This window comes from Pogoniulus pusillus, chromosome 13 (assembly GCF_015220805.1).
Source record: "Pogoniulus pusillus isolate bPogPus1 chromosome 13, bPogPus1.pri, whole genome shotgun sequence".
In the NCBI taxonomy this organism is placed as follows: domain Eukaryota; kingdom Metazoa; phylum Chordata; class Aves; order Piciformes; family Lybiidae; genus Pogoniulus; species Pogoniulus pusillus.
Window position 1 is genome coordinate 14,101,845 of NC_087276.1, and position 24,765 is coordinate 14,126,609.

Sequence of the window (24,765 nt, forward strand, 5' to 3'; positions counted from 1 at the left end):
ATACTTCAAGCTGTCAGGATTTCTAAATCACAGAATTACCAAAATACTAAACCCATGTGAAGCTTTGTGAGCCTTTAGAAGTTGTGCATTGACTTAGAAGTCAAGAAGAACAGAGCTGAGTCAAATATGTTTTTTAAATAATGTTTTTTAAAAAAAATCTGTCATTAACCAGTTCTGTGATTATTGCTTGCAGCTGTCAGTTTAAGTGGAAATACAGAAAATACTGAAGGAAAAGGATTGTTGTAATACAGATGAATTAGCACTGGAAATCCCACTAAATGTTATGCTTCTAACCACCCCAGACAATAGCATGAAATTAACTAAAAAGATCTGGAGATGCTTCTTTTTTTCCTACCCAATCACTACTAGTCTGAAAGTAAAACAAAACAAGTAAAAAACCAAACAAACCCCCAAATCCCTATTTTTAACCCTTACTTATAACAGCACATAGGTGACTGTATCAGTATCCAGTACGCCTAACCTTGCAAAAAAACCCACAACTGGAAGCTGTTTAAACAAATACAAACCTACTGCGATCCTGATGGCAAGCACCATCCTCAGGCTAGCAAAAGTAAACAGGACCTACAGACACACTCACTTGGCACTAGGAACGCGTGCATTGGGATGTAGATGGATGCATTTAACTCCAGAGATGCTACTATGCGAATCTGAAAGCAAAAGTGAGCTGCAGACAAGGCATTCATCCAGCTGGGTGAAATGTGGAAAAGAATTAATGAAAATTACTGGGTTTGATAAGTTTGGGGAATAATGTAACTATAAGGACTTGAGGCTTATTTAGTCAACATATTAAGAAAAAATGTTTCACAAACAGAAGATTCTACTTTATTTCTATTATTCAACACAAATTCTAGATGACACTTCTCTTGTTCCATAGTCCATAGGTATTTCCCTATTCTTTGCAGCTAACACTTTTACTTTATTTCATTTCATCTCATAGAAATCTAATTTTCCCTACTCCAGACTTCTAATTTCTAATGAAAGTACTTCAAAACAAACACTTTTTTCCATCCACGCTGCTAGACTGTCATTAATTTCTTGCATTGAGCTTTCTAATTATATTTTGACAATCTGCCTTCAAATTTGTACATAAAATTAATACTAATACCTAAAACACTATTATTATATTATTGAAAAGATATGGAAGTTTATAATCTACCTTTGTAAGAAAAAATAATTCTGCTGCATCTAGTCTTGATATTAAAAATATTTAAATTCTAATTAATACATCTGCGGAAAGACTGAATTATTTAGAATGAAATCTTCTGGATAAATCTCAGAATATTGAAATGAGATATGATTTCCTTAACGGAAAATACTCTCTTACATTTCCTCTAGAATACCACATTCTAGCATGAGAGAGTGAAGGTGGAAGAAAGAGGATTTTAAGATAGAATTCTTAGTAGTTTTGTTTATGCAGGAATTTAATATCAGGGAGTTAACAAACTTCAAAATGGCCAAGAGTTCTCTTTAGTTCTATAATGCTTTCTGTACCAGCACATTTAAGAACCATTAAGATCCTCCTGCTTGCTTTTTTTGACTTTGGTGTTTTTGGTTTTTTTGTTTTGTTTTGTTTTGTTTTTTTTTACTTATATAAGCAACCACTTCTTTGGTCACAGGTGACACATCGCCAGCAATACAGAATTTTGAAGGTCAGTAGCAGAAAGCCCCAAGCAAGAGGCTCAGAACCCCATCAGCACAGATATCTCTGCAGAGTGCATTGACCGCAGCATGCAGGAGAGCTTTGGATGGAGCAGTGGCAAAAGGGAAATGAAGGCAGCTCTGCCACTGGGGCTAAGGGAGGGGAACAGTCCATGGTGGCTGAGCAGGTTGGTGGGGTATGCTGCACACAACATGCAGTGTGCTGTGGCAGGGCATGGTGGTGGCAGCTGAGCAGTGCTGAATGATGGCAGTGATCCCCTAGACTGATTCAGTGCTCATCTCTGGTGTACAGGCTGGCAGCACAGACAAAAACATACTTTTCAAAATCAAAAAAAAAATTCCCACTCATACTTTTCTTCCTCCAATATTTTCTCCTACAGTCCCTGATTAAGGCTGCACTGTTTGATGAGGTCCTTTGTTGAAGCACTGTAGTTATTTTGAGAAAATAATTACTCTAAAAATATTCAGGGCTGTGAAGAAAAATGATGCAAAGTCATTAACATTTTTAGAATACCAAAAATTCAGTTCCCAGTGGTTCCAAGATAGTTGACTAAAAGTATCTTTTTTTTTTTCATCCTCTCAAAAAAAAGTCTTTGTGTATAGATCTTATTCACATAATTTACATAAATTAACCTAGAGAGTGTAAGTGCAAATGCCAAGACAGTAGACTGGTGTACAGGCTCACTGGCCAGTGCATGACCCACGATGAAGCTTAATGTATGTCTCAAATGACTAGGTAGATGTGAAGTACTTAACAACAGGAGGACTTCACAGTAAATTATAAATCATTCTGAATCTCTTGCTAAAAATAGCTTTCAGTCTAACTGGAACCACTGTGCGGCACAGAATCATAGAATCAGCCAGGTTGGAAGAGACCTCCAAGATCATCCAGTCCAATCTATCATCCAGATGTTGTGCTAAGCCTGATAGGCCTAAAATAGGCTTATACATGTCCTGCCTTGCCTAGGCATGTTTTTCTGCTGCACCAGAGAGGCAAGTGCAGGAAAAGAAGACAAAAGGACACAAAAGAACCTGTAGCCACTGAGTCTGGCCTACCTAGGGTTCTGTGGTGTAAGGTACAGCTTGTGCCTGCCTAGTGCAAGGCCTGTGCTTTTCCCAAATTAGGGTAAAGTGAGCCTATGGCTTTGCCTAATATGGTAAGGTTTGGCTAACTGCCATCCTGATTGGCTACTCTGTGTCCAAAGGGCAATTAATCTCGGCCCACATTGATAAAAGGAGATACACAGGTAAACAACTTGCTTTGCTTCCCGGCTCTCTCTGCTGTACTTAGCCATGCTCCGTGGTTGCCTGCTGCAGCTGCCTACTGGCTTACTGATTGCCTTGTAAGCTCCACTGCCATGAGTTAGCAGGAGCAGACCCTGGATGCCTGCACGCGATTGCCCTGTGTGGTCAGCGTGACATTGTGCTGAGATCATTCATCACACGACATCTGCCTCTACACTGAAAGTCCTGATTAGCAGTCCCGCACATATACACAGATCGTCCAGAAGAAGCCAGGAGAAAAGGTCAGAGATTGTCTATGTCCTTTCCCCAGAAGCCACAAAGATTCAAGTCTCAACGTCCAACAAGACAGAGTCCCCTGAAAGCATGGGGACACTGTTTGGACTGTGGCTAAGCCCCGCAAGTGGGTAATAATAACAACTTGTGAGGTAAATGCTTAAATGCCTCTTTGTAATTCTCCATTGCATTCTGCCATAGAGCAGAAAGAGGTCCTTGAGCCCATCCATTGGGCAAGCAGCATACTGACCACAAGCGGCATTTGACCGTAGGAATCTTCTCTTCCAGTTCATTTATTGCTCATGTATGTGGCTGGTCATTACTAGATCTAGATATTATCCATAGAATGTTTCCACGATCATGTACAAACCAAAATATGATTTAAACTAGCGGTCAGGGGTGGCAAGAGTTCTGAAGAGCAAAATTAATAAACAGTATTAATTTTGGAAAAATTATCATCTTGCATCAATTAATTGCCCTTCTGCAACACCAGCCCTATTCGATCAACTAGACCATGGCACTAAGTGCCTCATCCAGTCTTTTCTTCAACACTTCCAGGGACAGCGACTCCATCACCTCCCTGGGCAGCCCATTCCGATGGCAAATCACTCTGTGAAGAACTTCCTCTTAATATCAAGCCTATTCCTCCCCTGGCACAACTTGAGACTGTGTCCCCTTGTTCTATTGCTGGTTGCCTGGGAGACCAGACCAACTCCCACATGACTACAACCTCTTTCAGGTAGTTATAGACAGCAATGTGGTCACTCCTGAACCTCCTCTTTTCCAGGCTAAATAGTATCATCATATGAAGCTTTTCAGATAGCTCTGACAATGACAGTGGTACTGAGTTCTACATTGGGCACAGCTACCTTCATCAGAAAATCATAGAATGGTAGAGGTTGGAAGTGACCTCTGGAGATCATCTAGTCCAAGCCCACCTGCTGCAATTTCTCCTAGGTCATGTTGCACAGGACTGCTCTCAGGAGGGTTTTGAAAGTCTCCAGAGAAGAAGACTCCACAGCCTCTCTAGGCAGAATGCTCCAGTGCACTGACACTCTCAAAGTAAAAAAATTGCTCCTTACATTCAAGCGAAACCTCTTGGGTTCTAGTCTGCACTTACTGCCCCTTGTACTATCACAGGCCACCACTGAGAAGAGTCTCCTCCATTCTCATGGCCACCATCCTTTAGACATTGGTGAGCACTGATTAGATCCCTCCTCTGCTCTTTTCTAAGTTGAAGAGCCTCAGGTCTCTCAGCCTCTCCTAAATTCTTTGCAGATGTAATCCAGAAGCCAGTTTCATCCTGGGCAGAGTGTAGGCAGCAGTAAAAGGGGTCACATTCAGCACCCCTGCTCTGCTGAGACCCCACCTGCAGTGCTGGGGCCAGTGCTGGAGACCTCATCAGGGCAGAGATTGATTGGCTTCTGTTTTCACTAGCATGTCCACCTGACCAGAGGCAGGCCCTATTTCACAGGAACAATTTATACAGTGTTTCCATCCACAACAGAAAGCAGTTGCAATAAACCACTCTTTCCAAATAGAATTCAGGAAAGATTATTCAGCCACAGATATTCCTCATCTTGTAACCAAAATGAAACTAGCATCTCATACTGCTTGTAGCAAAATGCATCAGAAGACTGGAGGTTTTACCTGTGCTGTTAGTGAATTTTTAGTACAGGCATCTGCACATAAATCTTTATTCACATGCTGTCACCAGAGCCTCCACACTTGGCAATGCACTAGGGAATCATGGACAAAAACGGGAGTGGTACTGTAACTTCTCTACAAAATATGTTTACTATATGACATATATATATATATATATATATATATATATACACACATATATATGTGTGTACACACACATGCACAAATTCAGGTGCATATAAATAGATAATGATATTGTCACTACCTTATGTGGGGAAATGTGTTCCAGTGAAGTTGTTAAGGACCTCTGAAAACCAAATCTTTATTCCTAATCTTTCTAGATCCTCCTAGCATACTGAACGGTACATAAATGGTGCTTCCTATTGTCTCATTGCCATTTGAGCTTGGCTCATTTGTAACTTTGAGAAAAAAAACATGAGAGAAATTCTGAATTACAAATATTAACTCTGATCTGGTATTATACTATTCTTGAAATAGGATATTTGAGAGTATAAAAACAATATTTATATTCTGCTGATAAATACACTGGGTCACATGCATACATCTGCCTGATGAATAAAAACTGTAGTATGAATAGAATCACAGAATAAATGAAACCAGAGCCTTTCTACTCAAACACAAACACCACAGTTTCACCATGGCCCTGGAGGGATTACAAGGAGATGTGTTTGTATTTTATCCTCTCATATTGTGTCAAGACACTATTTTCTGTGTAAATTACCTATTTCAGTAAATCGCTAGGACTGAGATGCAAATCTAATGCAATTAGATGCAGAGATGCAAATTACTAATCCCTCAGTTCTCTTTACTTACCCCAATAGATGCTGGTTTTAACTTAAAAATAAAATCTTATTCTGAATGACAAACTGAGAATATGAAAGAGCAGAAATTGAATCATCATGCATAATCTTGGCTTTAGGTAGTCTATTTCTCCCCTAGCCCATTCAGATTCCACAAATTCAGAAGCATGAAAAAAACATTACAGATATGGTAATGCAATGTTTCCAAACTTTCCAAACCACTCATTTTTACAGTAAGCAGTTCTGTGCTTCAAAATTATTTTCACAAGGAAAATCAGAGTCAAACTGACAAGCATTGTGCACCAATGTAAAGTTCAGCTTCAGCTCAGCTACCCCCACAAACGTGTAAATGAATGAGAACTTGGTGTTTTGCAATTTATTCTCAATAAGTATGATGAAATGCAATTACAATGCAAATATACTGGGGATTCTGTCATCCAGTGCCCCAGATGGGAAAAAATGCAGAAGATGAAACAGAAACATCAGCTGTATGTTTGGAATACAATCCAACATTATCTTAAGCTGCTTTAGCATTAATTTACAGATGTAATCAAGGTTTAACACACAGCAGATTTGTTTTCCATTCCACTTAACTGTATTAACTTTACATTTCATATATTACTTTACATTTCACAAGAGTTTGTCTGCCTGACTGCCCATCCTAACGTCTGGATCTTTCTAACTTTGTTATTCCTCTAATCAGAGGAATATATTCCTCTGCATAACTGCTATTAATTTATCTACTTATCCCACCCAGCCCTGGACAAACAAGTGTTTTAGTGATGACCCTGTAGTTTGTCTTTTCCTCTAGGAGATACTTAAGACATTGCTTTTGACATATATCCTTAGGTGGTACCAGAATAACAGTCTCATTTTGATACTATCAGACAACCATCATGGACCTTGTAGCACAGATCCCATGTCCACATCTCCATACACCCAGGCTGACCTGTACTGTCAAGACTTTGGGGAGACAGCAGCAATAGCTATTAAACTACTGGTTTTGTAGCTGACCACTAAACCTGTGTCACACAGTCACAGAATCACACAATGTTATGGGTTGGAAGTGACTTCAAAAGATCATCAAGTTCAATCCCCCTGCCATGACAGGATTACCTAGAGAAGGTCACACAGAAATGTATCCAGGCAGTTTTTGAACAACTCCAGAAAAGGAGACTCCACAGCCTCCCTGGGCAGCCTGCTCCAGTGCCCTGTCATCCTCGCAGTGAAGTTTTTCCTTTGGTTTACACAGAACCTTCTCTGCTCCAGCTTGCACCCATTGCCCTGTGTCCTGTCACTGGACATCACTGAGCAGAGCCTGGCTCTGTCCTCCCAACACTGTCCTTCACATCTTTACAAACACAAATAAAGCCACACTTCAGACTCCTCTTCGCCAAGATAAAGAGCCCCAACCCCAACTCCCTCAGCTTTTCCTTAGAAGGGAGATGTTCCACTCCCTTCAGCATCTGAAGTCCTTCTTGAACTGAGGGGCTCAGAACTGAACACAGTATTCTAAATGCAGCCTCATCAGGGCAGAGAAGAGGGGAAATCTGGAGAGTTTACTGTGGTCAGGATTTAGCTTCGTCCCCTGAAACAGACAGCCCCACCACACACAGTTCAAAGCTGTCCAAAATCCAGTCTGCGTGACATACAATGGCCAGTGTGTATCTGGGGACTCCAGTACAGCTCCCAGCACACTCTCTTGCAAACAGAATCTGTTTCTACTACACCTGCTCTGCAAACTCCAAGCGAGCATGTGGCAAATGGAGATAACTGTCAGATCTACATAAAATCCATGCTCATGCTGCAAACTAATGTATTGACAAGACAAGGGAGACTGTGGTGGGAAAAAAAAAACACAGTATAATATTTATACTTAGTTTTAGGTTGCTGCTATATTTATTTCACATATTTTCGATCTGCCACTAATCAGAAAGCCGCAGAACACATTTTCACTCATCAGCAGGATGCTGTTTCAATAAAAGCAGTCCAAGCACCACTTCTCAGAAGGCCCTCTTAAGGAGTAAAGCACAGTACTTCACTCTTTTTAACTCCTTAAAATTTGTTCAGTTCTCTCCACAATAAAAAACACCTGAACAAACATACAAGAAGTTAGAAGCTATGTAACAACGAAGAAAGGATGATACAGCTTCTGTTGATCAGAACACTTTCTTTTGCTTCAATAAAGTAACAGCTAACCACACAAGGCAAACTGCATAGTGGGTGAAATTTGGAGATTAGGAAACTTGGCCAGCACAAGAAGATCTGTTGTTATTCCCCCAACACTTACACATTTGGTGTCAGCAAGGCTGCACCTGGAAGACTGCATCCGGTTTTCAAACCTCCTGCCCAACAGAAACATGGAGTTTATTGGAGTGAAAGCTAGGCAGTGGTCTAGTGCTCAAGTCCTGTGAAGAGGCTGGGGGAGCTCAACTTTCTTAGTCTAGCAAAGAGGAAGTTAAAAGACAATCCAACAGCTTTTTCTACTTGAAATCACACAGAAGATGGAGCCAAAATCTTGTAGACATGGTAGCAGATAATAATACAAAAGGTCAATGGCCACGAGCTGTAGCTTGAGAGGTTCAGTTGCACATTAGCAAAAAGTTTTTCACTAGGACGGCAATGCAACACTGACAAAAAATGTTACTCAAAGATCATTAATCTCTTCATACTTGTATGCAAATTCATGGCTCATCTGATCTAGCATTGGTGTTAGCCACGCCTCAAGAAAAGAAAGCTGGACTGCATGACCTCTAGAGTCAGGATCAATACACTTTTCCATGGCTTTATTACAAACTACCAGGTCTAGTGCCAAAAATCTTACTTCACAGCTATGAGATGCCCAGGTTAGAGTATGACCACCACACATTCCACAATGATTACACCACATCTGTGTGGAGGCTGCTCAAATGTATTACACAAGCTCATCAGAGAAAAGAAAAGCACTACAGAAGAACGCTTATGGAAATCAAAGCAGCTTTAAGCTAAACAATGGTATGTATATGAAAGTACTTGAGTAGCTGGCAACTCCAATGAACAGATCGTTTGACTGAAACACTGTCTGTAACTACTGATACGACTTCTAGAAATAGGTCAGACATCTGACCTGTCACTGGAGAATGGTACAAGGCTGCCGACTGTAGTGAGGATTCAGTTTTACCTTCCACTTACGAACTCCAAATCCATCGACTGCAAGTAGTGAGATAGGGGCAATTTGGGTTTGCCACATAATTCACGTGGAATATCACAGCTGTATTAACTCAAGTTGATTTGCAGAAAACTCAAACTCTGTATTTCAGAAAGACTACCAACAAGCAAACACATCACACACCACTCCAAAACCAACACCTTCTTTCCCCCCTTGTGAGAGAACTCCAGCTTTCAGTAAATATGAAGTTTCTGATTTTGCAAATTCTATCTGTGCACAAATGCATTATAATCCAGTACCAAATGATTTCCTTACACCAGACTGCAGTCATAACTTTTACACTGATTCTCTTCTTAAACACTCTCTGTCTTCTGGTATAGAGCCCTATCTGCACTTGAGGATTTATTAGGGAAAAGCAAGTGCATAGAATTTCTTTTAGAGATCACACGGGATAAGTATGAAACTCTAAGTGTATACTGTATTGCTAAATATATACCCAAACAGAAGAAGCATCTTTAACAGGGTAATACTGACAGCATCTGTTATTTTCTCTTTAAAACCCCTGGACTTGAACACCACGATAGATATAGGCTAATTAACCTTGTTCCAGATTTAAATGGATAATGAATTAACTAAATTAATATTTCAAAAATAACAGTCACTGGCATTATTCCTTGAATAATCCTTGTTTGATTTCTGTGATGGTATACATTTTAATGAAAACCTCGTTATAATGTAGCACAAAGAATAATTAATTCTGGAAGAGTTAATTTTTTTTTCAGCAAATAGCTAGTACAGAGGATGAATTTCATTTCTCTACCAGCTTTGTTAATCTTTCATGAACTAGTATTTTCACTGAAATGGCTTGTAACAATTCCACAGAAGTTCTAGAAATGCAATCACTGTCATCAGTGATGTTAATCATCTGTATGGAGGCACTTTAACTGTATAATTTTTGAAGCCACAGTAAGAGTTTTGTCTTATGCTTTGAAAAGGAACATCTGTTCTAACAGATAGAATATTAAACAATCATGATTTAACTTTTCTGTAGCGAGAAAATGACTTAAAATGTTTAGCTATCAATAATGAGAATATATTTTTTAGGAAAACCTGCTTAACCACTGGCTAAGTTCAGAACTAAGTGCATGTAATGAAACTGTAAAATGGATTTATCTGTACAGTGACAGGCAGCCAATTTTCACCAAAATAATGCTTTACAGATATGGAACACTGAACTTTTACCCTAGGATTAGAACTGCTGTGCAAGCATATAATTTAGCTTCACAAACTCCAAACACCTTCTCTGACAAGTGTTTCTAGGGTATTTGCTGGGCTTATGCAAGAGTCATTTAAATTCAAAGAGAAACACTAGAAAGATGAAATGAATCCCAGGTGCTCTGACACTCCAGAAATAGATGCTTTAAGATACGAACAAAGAGAATTAGGGCTAGAAAACACACAGGAATTCGCTCTTCCTCTGGATTAATCTTATTTAAGAGCATGTTAGTGTGTGTGTGTATGTGTATGTATAATACTATGGCATTTCTTCACTTCTTATTTATATATAATTCATTGTATTTCAAAGTTCTAAACAAACTTGGGAAGTTTGTTAAAAAGTCTGTCTCAGGAAGGATAAAGCCAGCTTTGAAATCCACAGCATGCCACAAAAACAACCAGGCATCTGAAACTCCTCTGAGAGTATAACAGTCAAAACCTAGACGCTCTTCCCCCTTCCTTCATTATAACTGATAGAGAAAATTTCCCAAGACATCTTGGAATGACAGCTCCTAAATGCCAAAGAAACTGGGTATCTACAGCAGTCTTCACCGGGTTAAGACTATTTACAAAGTGACTACAACTATTCAGCTACATAAGATGACTCTTTAAACCAGCTTCTACAAAGACTTCCAGCAATCCATGACTATTCAGAAATAATGATATGTAAATAGTGTTTTAAGGGAAATCATAATGGGATCTCTCTGTATTTGTCATTGAGATGTGCTCTGTGACTTGCTATAATGATTCTTCTTCACTAGGCTTAAGTCCTTCCTTTCTCCACTGCCAGCTTTATGAGCAATCAAGATTTTCTCATGTGCGTCATGGTGAATTCAACTGCTCTCAAAAGAGGATTCACTAATTTCCAGGTAATTTCTGTAACATCTTTTCCCCCACCTTTCACACTAGAACTGTCAAGGACAATTCTCTCAAACAAGTTTGTGCCCTAAAATAGATTTTCTGCAACTTACAAGGACAAAGTCTTCTAAAATAGTCTTGCTGTATCTCAGGCTACATGCTAGAAAAGACTGATCAGTTACAGTAACAGAGGTTCAACAACATTCTACATTTCATTAAGGAGCAAAAGATTGCTTGAAAATTTATCATTCCAAGAATAGAAAGAAAACAAACTAGAAAAATCTGCAGCAACTGAAAGGAGCAAAATGGAGCTTTGCTTTTAGACTGCCTGAGGCTGTGAAGAAAGCTAGGTAATACAGACAAAATTTACACTACAGAAAAAAGCAAATAAACAGATAAAAAATGGTATTATAACAATCCACAGAAATGAAGAATGTAACAACTTAGGATAAGAAAGCAGCAGAGTAATCCTAGCAAAGAAACCATACTGCAAAGCTGCGTTTTGCCAGCCACAGAGTGTATGTGGGAAGACAACAGACCAGCTTAACACAGAAAAATCACAGTTCACTACGGGATGGATTTAGAATTGGTTGGATATATCCCTGAATGAGAAATTTGTCCCAGTTTACATGAAGTTTGTGAGTAGAAGCACACAGTGCTTCTTACAAATCGCTTTACTAGGACCTGCCTAAGGATTTGGTATTTTACTGGAAAAAAAATAACCTCAAATGGAAATGACAACTTCGTTAAGCATTTCTGTCTTGTAGGCATGAAAAGTACCTTAAACAGCATCTATTCATTTACTAGATGAAGACTATGTAGACTTGAGTAATTTTTTTAAACATCACCTATCAATATATGGAAAAATGGAATTCTGTGACATGCTGAACATGATAAATGGTAAAAATCACCTATTGTTATCTATGGAATGTCATTTTAGGACTTCCCAGTGCAACTGAGGGAAGGGCAGGAGGTGTGCCAGTTGGCCAGTTCACCAGTCCACAGCTAGCAGCTTTCAGGGACATTTGCTGGGTCTTGGAATCACAAGAGCAGTCTTCAAACCATGCTGCATGAATGTGTCCCTGGGAATCCAGAGTGGTGCTGCTGTGTGACCTCAATAGCTATCTTTCTGGGGTTATTCCAATTACTACAGCATCAGCATTCCAGACTCAGAAAAAAAACAGTCTTAGAAGGAGTACTAGGGAAGAAAAAAATCTATTCTGTTTTGTAAATCTGTAGTATTTTTCAGCCCTCAAGTAATACTTCACCTGCACAGCACCTGTGGTGCATCTGCTCTGTACCTTCCAGCCTCCTTTGTTAGCTGTCATGCCATCTCTCAATAAAGGTTTTCCTTTACAGAAGTGTACGCTCGGAAAAAAAGCAGAGCTATAACAATCATGTCACTGGTCCTACTGTTTATTGTTATCTTCAAGGTTTTAGGGTTGATTTACATTGCGTTCCTCCCTATTTGACTTTAATTGTCTGCTTCAAGTTGTCAGGACATAACTATATCTTAGATTTGCATTGCATTAGGGGATCTTTTCCTTTCTCTATTGATCTTGTCTTACGGAGTAATTTAACTCAATTCTAATTTTCTTTTGCATGCGGGGTGCTCTCTATCCAAGGAAGTGAGTTATGCGTATTCAAGTGGTGCATCTTATGAATCTTGTTAAGCTTTACCGCCTTATAGCCCGCACTGATGGAATATTTAATCACAGAAATGAGTTGGCAGATATGATGTACAATACGGTTAAGCCTTGCGGCGTGTGTCTTCACCAGCAATTGAGAAACGGCTGAATTTGCCATTCATCAGTGCCATCCTGACAGCTTTGTATAACCTTCTGGTTTTTTACTTATTTATGAAGATTAAGGGTACTTTAAATCAACAGTTTCTCTGCAAATGTATCATCTTTATTTCAGAAGTGGCCAAATTTTTCATCATTTATTAGGAACTGAAGGAACTTCTTGCACTGACTATGAAAGAGTTGGTACAATTTTTACATGACAGCATCAAAGTAATTAAATTGAATAACTAAAACTCTGATTGTCTTAAAAATCACATTCCTAATTTTATAATCTTCAAAAGTTCAACTGCTGCTTCTCCAATTAGATGCAAAAGGAAAGCTACGCTGCGTTATTCTATTATGGCATGCAAGAACTGCATTGCTCTTTTACTGTTTCATTTTCTAACAACTTTAAGAATGTGCTGGTTTGAAGCTAATTGGAATATTGTAATGAGAAAAATTAGATTATAGGCTGTGAAATGAAAACAATGGTGATGTCTACTTCACTCATAGATTCGCTGAGATGTATTAGAATGAGGACACAAACACAGATAGGGCAGTCAGAGTCTGTGTTTTTGCCCTGGGCTTCTGCTGTATTAACTGCTTCTGCTTGGATCTATGTAACCCAACTAATAATTTTGTTACTAACTCCCCTTGCTGATCCTTCCAACTCACCTGGCACATAAAGCAGATTCTGGGATAAGAGAGGGGAGTGGAAAGAAGGTGGAAGGGTGGTTGGGAGCCCCTGCTGGGCACTCTGATTTCTGGGAGGACTGCTGTGTTTCTGTATATATCTGTAAATATTTGCAATATATCATAAATATCTGCTTGTATATTGTGCTAAACTGTGAATATAAAGCTTCGTTCCTTAACTTCCAGCTGGCTGAGTCTAGTCTGGGTGGATTCATTGTGTGTGGGGGTGGGTAATTTCCAAACCATCACAAAGAGACCTACACAAAGCTTTCTTTTTTTTTTTTTTTAAGTAAATTGCTCAAAAGACAGTTTAAATGTCTGAGAAAAGATTATATTTTAGTCAACACAGAAAATACACAGTTGATAGCCACTTGAAAAAAAAGAAACAAAATTGCCTGCACATATAAACAGAAAAATCTGAAATACGTGAAGTATCTCGATAGAACTTTCTGTATAGGTGTGGTAGAGTGCATGTCATAATTCATAACATTAAATTAAGACTCTTCTAATGGTAATTAAAGATTCTCATTAAGAAGGCCAAACACCTCCCTTGAGTTGGCAATAAAAATGCACTTGGGACTTTAGGAAGTTATAAAAAAAAAAATCAATAACCTGCCATTTTATAATTAAAAGACAAAATAAATGTTAGGGAAAAGTCCAGTAAATTAGGAAAATTACCTTCAGGAGAGATTGAAAATATTGATTTTAATTTACAAACTGTGTGAACTCTTCATGCCCTACTTCATGAGACAATTATAAGTCAGATTGTTAATTCTGCATACGTATTAGAAAATTGATTACTGTACTATAGGAATATTATTATATTTGTCATTAACACAGAGTCATTTATATAAAATGACTAATAACTCTGACTTCCTAATTTATGCAGGTTCAGGGCTGGTTCACTAACTACTCAAAAGAGATCAATATGAAATTCCTGTTTTCAACGCAGGCATACATCAAGGAAGGAAATAAATTCTGCCCACGCTAAATATTGCAATTCCATGAAAGCCAGGATAGTATTTTTATCATACTATGCCACTTTGACAACACAATTCCCTAATTGGAATATTTTTATCTAGCTTAGTAGGTGGCACAGGAAGTATTACAGGCAGATTTAAAAAAATAAGCATATTTGTAACAGTTTTTATTTTTCAAGTGCCTGGAACTATTGAAAATATTTCAGTTTTCTCTGGTGGAAGCTTGAATATCTTCCTGAATGGACATTCCCCAGATTCTGTGGGCAACCTCTTCCCATGCTTAACCACCACTGGTGCAAAATGCTTCCCTAATGTCTGTTCCTTACTTGCCGTGAAGACTGTATGTTACGATTATCTCTTAATTTTCATTACCTGAGTGTGTAGCAATGGACAATTTTTCATTTTTTTAAAGCATGATTATGCTTTTTGTATCCAGTGTCCACATACCCAGACAGCTGAAGAACAGATTTAAATGGAAAACATTCCCAGAGTTTCCCATGAAATTCATGGAAGACTCATTTATGATGGCAAGCCTAAGAAAAGGAAGGCAACTTTGTCACCTATTAGAAACATCTGGAGTTACAGTGACTACTTCTGTCTTGGATGTAAATTCTTAGCTTTCAAAAAATGGGAGATTTTAGATTTGCTTGGGATTATGTTTAGTGGTAGGACTCAAACCCCTCTGAAATCAGCTGGGGTTTGAAGTTTGATGTCAGTACTGCTGCTAAAACACATTTAGAAGCTGCTTCTAGCCATGAATGAGTTCCAGTAGAAAAAGACTGTATCTCATTAATCCCAAATAGTAACCAGGTTCAGAATGTAATCTCAGACTCAAGAAATCACAGAGATTATAAATACAGAAATGTTAACAAACTGAAAAGCTCAATATAAAAAGAAAAATGACCAAGGGAAAAAAAATTACAAATACAGAGCTTCTATACTTCTGAGTGTCTCTGTACCTGTACATGCATAAAACAAATATTTATAGATATTTGTCGCTCAGGGGCCTTAAATAATTACTGGAGGAAAGTGACTGTACTGAAATATAAAATAAAATATAAATAAAATCTCATGTAAGGCTAGGGCACTGCAATACATTTTGTGTTAGACTATCTACCTTCCAATAAAAAGGTGTTTATCTTCTACATAAACTTCTGTGTGCCCAGCTGCCAAAATTCTGCATCACAACTCTGTAAATGACATGCAGATAATGTGAATCAAGGAAAGAAATCAAACCTCACCATCAAACTTATATTCTGTATTTTTGCATGGTTTAAAGAACACTGAAATAAAATATGGCATGGACAACTATAGCATAATCCTTACCTGCATAGAATTCTGGACTATAAACTGCACCAACAACTGGATTTAATTTCCAGCCTGCAGCAAACATAAAAACATAACTGAGTTAATATTGCAATTAATAATAATTTTTTTTTTAAATTTTCATTTTGTGTAGAGGTATACAAATAAAATGGCTTCAAGAAAGCCAAATGAAAGTTGTATAGACATCTTAGATTAATGACTTTTAATATTAGACTCTCAAGTATGTAAATAAGTAATGAAACATGGCATTCTTTGAGCATGTAGTACTGGAGTACATTATCAGGTGGATTACCTTGGCTGCAATGCATAGGAGCCATAGATCTACTCCCTTCGATTAAAGAATTAAGTCAGAACTAGTTCAAGTATCCCTGTATCATGTAAGACCAAAGTAGATCAGCTCTTTTTCACTGCTGTAACTCTCTGATTACAAGCCAGAGAAGCCAAAACAGTTCACTTGCTGGACAAAAATGTTTCTGATAAGCATGTGTTAGTGCAGGTTACAAGGCAACTAAATCATCTGATCACTTTGATCCCACTCTGAGAAAAATGAAACCTTAGGCACTGTATGGAAATGTCTGCCGAGAGATGAAAGAGATTTGTGCACTGTGGGATCCCAGGCAAATGTCAGACCCTTTCTTCACTTGCACTCGTCCATCAGAGTGGCAGCACTGGAACAGGACAGTGACAGGGCACACAGAGCAGTGCTGCTCCACCTGCACCCACAGCCATCAGTGCTAGTAAAGCATTGATTGACGGGAACAGCATGTAAGGAAATTCTGCAGACACCTCCCACAAAGCTCTGAAGTGGCACATCTGCAGCTCCTGCCTTTGTCTCTAACTACTGCTGTCCTCTCACAGCTGGTATGAACCCAAAGAACAGCAACAAGATCTTTTGTAGCAGCTACTCTGCCCCATTCCAGATCACTACTATCATGTCCTTGAGGCCAATGGGTATGACAAGGGGAGCCTGGAGTGCAGAGCTTGCTGTGGAAGACAGCAATGATGAGGGAACTGAAGGGAAAGGGTCAAGAGGACACAGAAGGCAACACTAGCACATTTATTAGCTGTGTCAGATGTGGTAAAGTGCTGGCTGTCACTGTGTTTTGCTCAGCCACAGGTGGAGGCACTGTTAGCTAACTCCAAACTCCACAAAACATACCCCCCTCCCCACACACACATACCCTTTTTGGTTTTGAAGTGTTTGAGCAATTAGTTGAACTGTTGGGGCTGAAAAATTAGGTGTTTTACAAAAGCACATTTGAATCAAAGGAGTGGGAAACACTATTAGAATATGGGAAGAAATTAAAAAGCCTGAGGAAAAGCAACTTTTAGACTCAAGAATTAGAGTACTCTAAATAGATCCTGGAACTCTGCTGTTGGAAAAAGAAAAGTACAATGAAGACAAGGACAACAAGGGTTGTCAAAATGACAGAAGACAAGATTAGAAGAGCTCAAATGCAAACTAAGGGTTGTGTCCACCTTGGTCATATCCTGTAATGCAAAAGCACAGTAGAAGATCATAAAACCATAATGCATTAAAAAAAAAAAAAAAACCAAAAAAAACCCAAACCCAAACCAGGAAGAGTGTAATATAAAAATCTCAATAATAAGACAAAAGAAAACCATTCCCACCCCTTAAAAATACTGCTCTCTCTACCTGAGGCAAAGTGACTACTTACCAGTACTCAGGCAAGAGAGGTGAGGGGTGGTTTGGAAATGCATCTCACTAAGTTCAAAGTGTAGAGCAGCACTTCATGTAAGCTGCTCTGCAGAAGAAATTGCAATTGCAACACAAACCTCAAAGACAATTACGGAAGCTGAAAAATTATTGACTTGGGCTAAAAATTACTTTTCTCCTTAAAGTATCACTGGATTTAACTGACCATTCAATTTTACATACTGCAACATTAGATTAAAGGATGTCATGGTGAAAGAAACACTCTTAGCCAAATTGTGTGTGATAGAAAATGGTCTGAATTTGGGGACTTCTAGTAAAATTCTAACATTTTATAGCTTAGGAAATATTTAACATTTAAAATTCATTACTTACAAGTCCACTGATGAATACCATCCAAAACAAAAGATTGGACTGAACTTCAGACCTGTCAGATTTTGTTGTCAAAGCAGCTGACAGAGACCCCTCAGCTACTAAGTTACACTCACAGCACCACAATTTATCTGAGAGAAAATGCTGGAAGATGCAGATTGCTCTCCACAGCTCAAAGCCACTCTTGCATTTCAGTTCCTTACTTCTCTCAGGGTGACAGCTGTCTCATCTAACTATTTGAAGCTTAGACAAGAAATACTTCTTTCATTGTGAAAATAACAGTAATTAAACTTAACTTTATCATGTCAGCTAGCAACCTGCTGGCCCATAGTTGTACGGCTTAATCAAATCTGATAGCTGCCAAGTAACCCTACTCCAGCAGCTGGAGGGGGCAAATTCTCTGCTGTAGGTGTAATTTTGTGCATTTTCCTTACTGTCACAATACAAATTTTCTACTAAGTTGAAACTATAAAAGCTCAAAACCTAAAAACCAAAGATGCAAAGAACCCCTTTGCCTGCCCTTAAACCCCATCCTGTGCAGTCAAAGAAGTGCACATGAAGTATGCTAAGGGGAGAGAAATAATCATGCTGCACAGTGTAACAAGCTATGGTCGAAAGTTTGGCACGTGGATACAGAGCTGATGCAGAGAGGATTATTTTCCCTTCATAAGAAAGACACTTGTGGCCAGAGGAATGCTTTGGCAGAGAAGAATCATAGAATTATGACTAGTGCTTTCTTCCTGTTCTCTGCCAGTTCTACCAACACTTCATCCCCTTTTTCCTCCTTGATGCCATACAGAGTGGGGAGGAAAGGGGAGTGGGAGGGAGTTTAACTGTGGCAACAGTCAATAACTATGATCTGGAATCTAAAATTTAGATCCACAGAAAGCTCACTGCAGGTATAAATTTTAAAACATGCTTATCCCTCTGCTGATCTCTCGTTCGTGTTCCTCCTTAATTGCTGTAGTTCTCCGAATCTACTTGCTCATCACTCTCCATGCCCTGCAACATGTGGATGGGCATCCTGAATTGCAGTAGGGTATATTAAAAAAAACAGTCTAAGTATGAACAGGATAGGTAAGAACATCTAAAAGTATCCCCAAAATATTTTTGCTAACAAATAGAACTCCAGACACCGAATTTATTTGCAAAGAAAAGGCAGTTCTATCTCCAAAGTACGTGAAGTGAGCCACCAAAATCACCTACCTGACAAAAAACTTCCATAAATGAAAAGCTCTCTTAGCACCTGAGTATTTACTAACTGCTCACTATTGGGATTCATTACAAGTCACTGAAAACCGTATTTATTTCAAAAACTATCTAGCACACAAAGCAAACCACTTATTTGACTGAAGTTGCATATATTAAAATTTCTAGGTGTTTGTGCTTTGAACTGTACTGACTTTTGTAATCATATTTGTAACATGAGCCCTGTTATCAATCAACCAGCAGTATTCAGGAATGAAAGACAAGGCAGAGTGCTTCTTACTTTTACAATACATGAGTACCTGATGCACTCATAGAATACAACATGTGTCCCAGCTACGTTTTGAATACCTGTCAGTACCATATCAGTAACCACAGACTCTTTGAAAAGTAAAGGCAGGCTGTCTAAAAAAGTGCCTCTGAAGATATAAGCACATGCAAAGATAACGTTTCTGGTAAGCTGCATCAAAAGCATCTTGTAAAAGTCAATATACTCGTAGAAGAACACAGAAAACTAGTCTTGTATTTTAGTGAAAGAATGAGACCTTTGCTTTAGACAGCAATAATCTTCAATAATCAGCTACAGTACTGGTTAATTCCTGACAAAATGATAAAGAACCAGAATGTCAAGACGACTGGTAACACAAGAAAGGATTAAGCTACATGAAGCATTTTCATTCCCTGCTTGTAATGATTACATAAGAAGAACATGATTTTCCTTGTATGTAAAAAACAACACCCCCCCTCAAAAAAAACCAACCAACCAAAATCAAAAAATCACAGACACAATTAAAAAAATAATAAAAAAATATTGGAAATAGAGTGTGTCTCAGCAGATACCCATCAAAGGTGTTCAAAAGAGTGTTATAGAATAGAATCATAGAATCAGTCAGGGTTGGAAGGGACCACAAGGATCATATCTAGTTCCAACCCCCCTGCCACGGGCAGGGACACCCTACCCTAGATCAGGCTGGCCAGAGCCTCATCCAGCCTGGCCTTAAACACCTCCAGGGACAAGGCCTCAACCACCTCCCTGGGCAATCCATTCCAGGCTCTCACCACTCTCATGCTGAATAACTTCCTCCTCACGCCCACTCTGAACCTACTCATCTCCAGCTTCACTCCATTCCTCCTAGCCCTGCCACTCCCTGATATCCTGAAAAGTCCCTCCCCAGCTTTTTTATAGGCCCACTTCAGATACTGGAAGGCCACAATGAGGTCACCTGGGAGCCTCCGCTTCTCCAGACTGAACAGTCCCAACTCTTTCAGTCCGTCCTCATAGGAGAGGTGCTCCAGCCCTCTGATCATCCTCATGGCCCTTCTCTGGACATGCTCCAGCATGTCCACATCCTTCTTGTAATGGAGGCTCCAGAATTGGATGCAGTACTCCAGATGGAGTCTCACCAGAGCGGAGTAGAGGGGAAGAATCACCTCCCTTGACCTGCTGGGCACACTTCTTCTAATGCAGTCCAGGATCTGGTTGGCCCCTCCGGGGCTGCAAGTGCACACTGCTGGCTCACGTTGAGCTTCTTGTCCACCAACACCCCCAAGTCCCTCTCCTCAGGGCTGCTCTCAATACACAACACCTTGGACGCATGGATTCACAACCATAAATGCCAGTTTCTAGGCACTGAACAGGCTGTTTCATACTTTTGGTGAGATTTAGTCCAGATGGAACAGGATGGAAAATGACAGACAAAACACTCCAAGTGAGAAACACTAAACAGCAGATTTTCATCATTCTGGGTTTGGATATTAACAAATGATAATGTATGACCTATGTAATTATGCAGTGCAGGACACAGCAGTGAGCATCCTTTAAAACCAGATTGCTAAACATCTCCCACACAGCATTCCCTTCCTTCAGCACTGCATGTGCTGATATCTAACATATTATTTGCTAATAAACAGGTTTTTAGCCTTAGCATAATTGAAATACAAAAGATATATCATAATTTATAACAAAATTACTTTTATCCTTTGATCATTACAAGATAGCAAGGTTTACAGTATCACATTCATATGGGTAGCTTGGCTCCTTATTGTAACAAAATCCAGTCAAGCTTCATGTCTCCCACTGGAATCACAGAATAAATCCAGGATCTTTTAATTAATGATTTTATTAAAAAATAAAGAATAAATAATCTCTATGATTCTAGATCTCCCACTAGATTCACTGCGATGCTTTAAAGGCAGTAAAACTGAAGTAGATTTTCCCCATCTGCACCACTGGCAAAGTTCCACATTTACATAGAAAAAATGAGGAAGAAAACAGTTTCTGGGAAAGCATGAGGAATTTCACTTTTCCCACAATCATTTTAACTAGCTCAATGATCACATGTCTAAGGAAAACCATTTTGGTTTTACTGTGGCAGGGAAAAAAAATAGCTTTTTATTAAAAAAATAAAGCCACTGTTTGCCTTAGGTTTTAGTAAAATCTCACTCATGAAACTGCAGACGGAACAAATAAGATCCATTATATTTCAGAATGGAACAGAACCTAATCCACTTGCGGATGTACATGTAGATTTCACCTGCTTTCTACTGACCAGGATAAACTCAATTACATTGAAAAGCAAACAATTATACCCAGATAGTCCTAGCAGCACTGGAAGATGTAATTGCAGTGGACGATGTACTACTCTTTGACATTTTAAACTCAGGAACCTGTTAGAATTTTCTGAACTGGCAAATGCAAACAATTCAAGCACATGATCAAACTGTACCAAAGGATGCAGTTTTTAAATCTACTGCTCCTAAACTCCTCAAAGAGCCTTTTTTTTCCCCCTAAGCGTTAATGTAGCACATTATACCAACCACACCAACTTAAGTCAGCATTAGAATGACTTTTTTTATACAGCTTGGAATTTAGATTTTTCCAGGGAAAAAGATGCAGACACAGCACCAAGTTACCACTTGCCCTTCACCTCTAACAAATTGTGAAAGGAAAACAGAGGAAATTATCTTTGACTCAAGGGGTTTCTGCTGCTCTGCTCTGCTCTGCAGAGGCCTTACCTCGAGTACTGCAGCCATCTCTGCGGCCTACACCACCAGAGACACATGGACCTGCTGGAGTGAGCCCAGAGGAGACTACAAAGATGATCAGAGGTCTGGAGCACCTCTGCCACAGAAACAGACTGAGAGAATTGGGGCTCTTCAGCCTGGAGAAGAGAAGGCTCTGGGAAGGCCTTGTGGAAAGGTTCCGAAAGGAATCTAAATGGAGGCTGGGGAAGGAGTGTTTAGAAGGGCTCCCAGAGATAAGATGAGGGGCAACGGCTTGAAACCGGCACAGGGCAGATTTAGGCTGGACATCAGGAGGAAGTTCTTCACAATGCAAGTGGTGAAATACCAGAACAGGCTGCTCAGGGATGCAGTTGAGGCCACATCCCTGGAGACATTCCAAGTCAGGCTTGCTGTGGGCCCGGGCAGCCTGATCTAGTTGGAGGTGTCCCTGCTGACTGCAGGAGGGTTTGACAAGGTGACCTTTGAGGGCCCCTTCCAACCCAATGCAATCTGTGAATCTGTGTGTGTCTTGATATGAAAAGTATCTCTGCCCTGACAGACATTCATCTTACTGGCCTCCCTATCTCCTCCAACCAAGCAAAACGGAATCCTCTGCTTAGTCCACTCATCCCACCATTAACACCACACAAAGCCAGAGGAGAAGGCTTCCCTGTCAGTTGTATCTTGTTATACAGCAGCTAACTGCAGTTGAAGGCTCTGACCTGCGCTGTGCCCACATGACTAAACTAGCACTAGCTGAACTCTACACAGACAGAACTTATGCCCAGCCTTACCCTATTTTAGGTTGAGGCCAAGGAGATACAGGAGATAGGGACTATGACAGTTCACCAGCAGATGAGTGCACCCATTCAGCAGAAGAGTGAGGCTTCACATGCACCAACATGAAACCCAAGCCCTGAGATCTCATGCACTTACCATTCGTGTAAGGGTTGACCGTCTTTTTATTTGTCATTACACGTGCCGTCGCATTATTTACCTAAGCACATAGAACACTGCATTAGAAAGGGCTACAGGGAGGGGCCAGGTTACTAGTAAATGCATGCATTATTACTGCTATTAGTCATGTAAAAATAAAATGCAATTTAATTTATAGAAGGCAACAGGTGCATAACAAAATCATACTATTTATAATTACATTTACTTTCATAACCATTTTAACTTACAAATCATTTCAATAAAGCAACATCATATCATTTAAACTTTAATAAAAAGACATTAAAAGCAAATTAAAAGGTACTGCATAATTTAAGACTTAAGAGCATGCTTGTATTCCATGATAACACTGATACAATAAATACTCAAAACAGAAAAAAAAAAGAAAAAAGAAAAAAAAAAGATTATATGAAGGAACATGCAGTGGAGTAGAAGGGAAAGAGACAAGGTACAAGGAAACAAAGAAAATGTCAAAAAAAGGGACAAACAATTTTTAGCAGTGTGCAACATAACCCTTCAGAAGAGAAGTACCATTGGAAAAGCAACATCTAGCATTCAACACTTGGAACAAGAGCCTTTTTCATTGCAAGAATTAACAAAATCATTCAAGCTTTAAAATCACAGCTAACAAAAGGATAAAAAGAGGGTGCATTATTTAACACAATATGGAGTTAACAATCTGAGTAAGATGTGCACGAAGTCATATCCTCAATCCAATCAGTGCCTCCCAGGCTTGCTTAAAACGTACACTCAATTACAGGCGTACCAATATAGAAAAAAATGTAGCATCAAGAAAACTTAATACAACAAGTCAAAAAAATTCACGTGGTATATCAGCGCTAAATACGTGAAACGGCAGATGGACTTCTCCACTTACCATTCAGCACCATCGCCAGCATGGGTATGTATACAGTTACCATGGTTACTGAGAGTTTGGTGAGGGCCCTAAGCGCTACCGTCGAAGGGGGAAAATGAAAAGGCAAAATATGCAACATCTTACTCAAAAGACGACAGCATTTTCAATTGGTTTTTTTTTTTTTTTCTTTTAAAGTCTAACAAATAACGACTGAGGCAGTATTGAAGGGGATCCAGTGGCACTAAAATGCATTTGGGTTGGGTCTGAAACAGATACAAAGGGCTCAGGCCATCCAGCCAAAGCAGTCTGATGGTTTCGTTAAAAACTGAATGTTAATCTCGGTCATTCTAGCCTGGCTTTGTTTTTTTGTTTGGCTTTGGTTTTGGTACATCCTTTGGATGTTTCTTTCCCAATTTGAAGTTTTTGAAAGCCACTGTGGATCCTGCATCAACCCTGCAGGGAAAAAAAAAAAAAAAAAACAAAAAAAAAAAAAAAAATAAAAAAAAAAAAAAAAAAAAAAAAAAAAAAAAACAAAAAAAAAAAAAAACAAAACCAACCTTTTGTTTGTTTTTGTTTTGTCTGTCACACTTTTTTTTTTTGTTGTTCTCAATTTTATTTTTAATTGTTTTTGTTGTTGTTGTTAATTTTGTTGTCGTTGGCTGGTTTTTGGAAATCTACTGCACCCATTGATTTACAAAACATCCAAAATAATAACTTCAAGATATTAAAGCTTTCATATTTTTTTTTCTTTCAATTCTCTCATCCACTTTTCAGCAATAATGATAATAATAATAAGAAGAAGAATAAGAATAATTACAAAAGAAATAATAATAAAAAACCCAAGTAAGGCCAGATTCTCTCTCTTTATATATAAGTGTATATATATAAACAATGGGAAGGGGAAGGGGGAGCACACAGAAGACACCAATGATGCATCTGAAACAACAAATGAGAGTGAAGCAGACATTT

General features: G+C 39.0%; 1 protein-coding gene across 36 annotated transcripts in view; it reads right to left on the bottom strand.

The window, feature by feature from the left end:
- Positions 1–24,765, bottom strand: part of RBFOX1 (RNA binding fox-1 homolog 1) — a 1,229,664-nt gene that overhangs the window by 70,168 nt on the left and 1,134,731 nt on the right. For 34 of the 36 annotated variants that reach the window (XM_064153051.1, XM_064153053.1, XM_064153055.1 and 31 more), the window contains 2 exons: positions 22,923–22,983; positions 15,731–15,784 (listed from right to left, as the gene is read on the bottom strand). In XM_064153051.1, the coding sequence (XP_064009121.1) occupies positions 15,731–15,784; positions 22,923–22,983 (115 nt within the window). The remainder of the gene's footprint in view (positions 1–15,730; positions 15,785–22,922; positions 22,984–24,765) is intronic. The other 2 variants (XM_064153056.1, XM_064153048.1) reach the window with 1 other exon arrangement.